The sequence below is a fragment of the Echinops telfairi genome, unplaced genomic scaffold (assembly GCF_000313985.2).
Source record: "Echinops telfairi isolate 266 unplaced genomic scaffold, ASM31398v2 ScPeMD7_2573;HRSCAF=3158, whole genome shotgun sequence".
NCBI lineage: Eukaryota > Metazoa > Chordata > Mammalia > Afrosoricida > Tenrecidae > Echinops > Echinops telfairi.
The window spans coordinates 1,706,272-1,709,891 of NW_022106471.1; the positions used below are offsets into that span (position 1 = coordinate 1,706,272).

Consider the following 3,620-nt stretch of genomic DNA (forward strand, 5'->3'; position numbering starts at 1 on the left):
AAATATTTGAGAATGATGAAGGCAACAAATGTACAAATGTACTTGAGACAATGGATGGATTGTGATCAGAGTTGTATGAGCCCCCAATAAAATGATTAAAAAAAAAAAGGAGGTCACTCAATGCAAGCGTGTTTCCCTAGGCCGCTCTAAGCTGTCATGGTCACTTGGGGGTGGGGGTGGGGGTAGTGGGGATGAGGCCCCAGGGACTTTCCTAGTCTGAATCGGATGGGCAGTCGGTGCCTGCCTCCCCCTGGCTTCTTGGCTGATGACAAACCTTGGGATGTCATCACGACCTGACTGTCAGGCTGGGGAGGGTACCGGACTAGGTCCCCTCTGACCGTGGCAGACCTTTCTGGCAACGTGGGCTGGCCTATGCCCATCCCCTGGATGGAGGCAGAGGGTGAGGCACTGATCCTGCTAGTCGGGCAGGATGCTGGTGGGAGGGCGGGCCGAGAAGGGGCGGGGCCCACAAAACAAAGGCAAATGGGGAGCCCGGGGCCCAGGCTAGGCATCAAAAAGGCTCTGCACAGCCAGCAAGCCACCGCGCTGCCCGCCTCTGGCCCAGCCGTCCCCTGACAGACAGTGCTCGTCCACCCCCTCTGCTTGCCCACGACCGGGCAGGGAGGCAGCGCTGTGCAGAACGACTCCGTTCTCAGCGTGATTGCGCCCACACTGCTCTGGGGCTGTCTCTATCTGGTGTGGGTCGCTGCTGCAGTTCCCAGCGAGAGCGGAGGCATGGCCGGGAACCGAGCCAGGAGCCAGACAGGCCACAGGGCGCACGCCTTTGTCCCAGAGCCTTTTGACGGATCCAACTTCACCCCGCAAGTCTGGATCCACCGCTTCGAGGTCATAAACTACCTCAACCACTGGGACGAGGTCACCAGACTGCGGTTCCTGAAAGAGTCCCTCCGGGGCAAGGCCCTGGAGGTCTACAAAGGACTCCAGCCAGAGGACCAGGGAGACTTCAAGGTCATCAGGGAGACTCTGCTGAAGAACTTCGAGGGCCCTGGCGCTGCCCGCAGCCACCTGCCCAAAGAGATCCTCTTTGCCAACAGCATGGGTAAGGGCTACTACCTCAAGGGGAAGATCCACAAAGTGCCCGTGAGGTTCCTGGTGGACTCTGGAGCCCAGGTTTCCGTGGTCCACCCCAGATTGTGGGAAGAGGTCACCGATGGGGACTTGGACACCCTGCGGCCCTTCGAGAATGTGGTCAAAGTGGCCAACGGGGCCGAGATGAAGATCCTGGGTGTCTGGGACACCGTGGTGTCCCTGGGCAAGCTGAAGCTGAAGGCGGAGTTCTTGGTGGCCAATGCCAGTGCCGAAGAGGCCATCATCGGTACGGACGTCCTCCAGGACCACAACGCCGTGCTGGACTTCGAGCACCGCACGTGCACCCTGAAAGGGAAGAAGTTCCGCCTGCTGCCTGTCGGGGGGTCCCTGGAAGATGAGTTTGACCTGGAGCTCATAGAGGAGGAGCCGTCCTCACTGGAGGGGCAGGGGCAGCTCTCTAACTGAGCAGGCCCCAGAGGGGTGGGGGCACAGGGCGGGGAGGGGTCAGATATCCTCAGGGGCGGCACTGGGCTCCTCTCTCCACAGGGGCCCTCATCTGGCCCTGGTGGGGCAGGTGAGGGAGAGAAGGCAGGCTTTTGTCAGCAGAGAGTCCCCATGGTTACCAAGCTGTCTTGATAAAAGACTTAAAGGCTGGAAGAAGGTGTGGGAGGTAAGCGAGGCTGGCCTGGTCGCCATTGGTGGGTCCCTGCAGTCACCTGGGGGTCCGCACCATCTGGCTCGTCTGGGCTGGGGACGGCCGCCCGGTCCCTACGGGCGAGTCTCGGCTCAGGGGAGAGAGAGTCACAGCTGCGCTGGATGCTTCCCCGTTGAGTCCACCCACCTGTGTCATGGTGTGTTCCCTTCTGCCATTTACTTTGGAACCCATTGAGCCTTGTGTCAATAATCCAATTACTTCAAAACCCAATAAAGATTGAGTCATGGGGAAACAATCCTGTCATGTGTTGATTGGAGAAGAATGGTGTGGATGTGCCAGGGTGGGGCAGATGGGGAAGGCAGGCCAATGGGCTGGAAGAGCCAAGTAGGGCCCTATCCTGGAGATCAGAGGGGTGTGCCGACGCATCTTTACGGGTCTCTCTCTCTGGATGTAACATGATGTGTCTGGGATTTTCTAAGGCATCTTCTTCAAATAGTTTGATTTCTTCCATAATTCTTCTCATCCTTGCCAATCCAGTCATACATCTCTAATCATTTCAAACGACCATGTTTTTGCATTCCTGCACCCCCTTATTCTCAAAAGTGACCCTAGAATCATAGGAAGCAGGGGTCTACACTGGAGATGGAGAAGTGGTGGTTGCTGTCAAAGCAAGGAGCCAGACCTCGGATGCAGAACAGGAGGCGAGAGTGGACTAGTGTGGGGCCGCCACAGGGAATTCTGGGGGAGAGAGAATGGGGCTCCAGAAACAGGAGAGGATGCAAAACAGAGCCTGACACCCTAGGCTGGGGGGTGGGGAAGACGTGCCCAGATGCATGTTGGGGGGAGGGGTCACCTCCTATTTTCTTCTAAGCTCCTTCCTTTCCCTCAGAGACTCAGCTGAGCTGGGAGAAGCTGAGCTTATAGAAACCTCCGTAAAGGATGAGGTTTGTCGTGGGTACCCCCACAGTCCACCTGAAGAGTTCCTTCTCAGGGGCGGTGACCACGTTCTCTGGGGAAGGTGACCAGGCACCAAAGTCTCCATTTGCCGGAACTTGGCAATCGGTCTGGGAGGAGACTGTCGGGCGCAGAGGCCCTTCCGGAGATGGGAGGCCATGTTTCCATCCTGAGGGTGGAAGGCCCCTGTCCTGAAAGCGTACCACCCAGACATCCCTGAGGGAGAGACCAGCAGTGGGGGCCGGAATTTGAGGCTCCCATCTTTCTATGCAGCCACTGGGTCTTGTCTTGAGGTCCCTTGAAATGGTCCAAACCTCTCCTGGCCCACTCCCTCCCAGACACAAACTCTGACTCTTCCTGGGAATGAGCCCCCCAGCCCCGAATCCTCAAGGGTCACTGAAGTCTGCTGCCTCAGGGAAGCCACGCATCTTCACTGACATTCCCTGGTCAGCCCTGGGGCATGTGGGGCTCAGGATAGTGGTGACCAGGAGGAACAGCCTACCCCACCCACCCCCATTCCAAAGCAGGCTTGGAGGAGGGGGTGGGCCAGCTGGGTGAGGAGAGGGACCTACCCCCTTCTCCACTGGCCTAACAAGTGCTATTTCTCTACTGGGAACAAGCCAGGTGGCACCTCCCTGTGACCTATTTTCTTCTGGGTCCTTCAGGTCCCAGCCACTTGCGTGGCTGAACGAAGGAGGGTGAAGAGTGGGTGGGAAAATGATGGGTAGTAGGAGGTTTGGGTGGCCAGGCCAGAATTCCAGGATGACACCCAGGCCGCCTCTTCCTTGCCCCTCACCCCCTCCAGCAGGGAGCCAAACCCTGTCCCAGACTAACGCGGGTAAATATAGCCTGTATTCCAGGAGCACAGCCCCCTCCTCCCGCCCTCCGGCCTGGCTCTGAGCCAGCGGGTTTTATGCCCCCCAATGGGGCAAGGGGTGTACTCAGCAGACCCTGCGAGAGG

General features: G+C 58.3%; 1 protein-coding gene across 1 annotated transcript; it reads left to right on the forward strand.

Annotated features, from left to right (window-relative positions):
• The first annotated feature begins 483 nt into the window (after positions 1-483).
• ASPRV1 (aspartic peptidase retroviral like 1) lies at positions 484-1,515 on the forward strand. Its single transcript, XM_004718137.1, is given in 1 exon segment — positions 484-1,515. A coding segment is annotated over 1 exon segment (1,032 nt).
• The last annotated feature ends 2,105 nt before the right edge of the window (positions 1,516-3,620 follow it).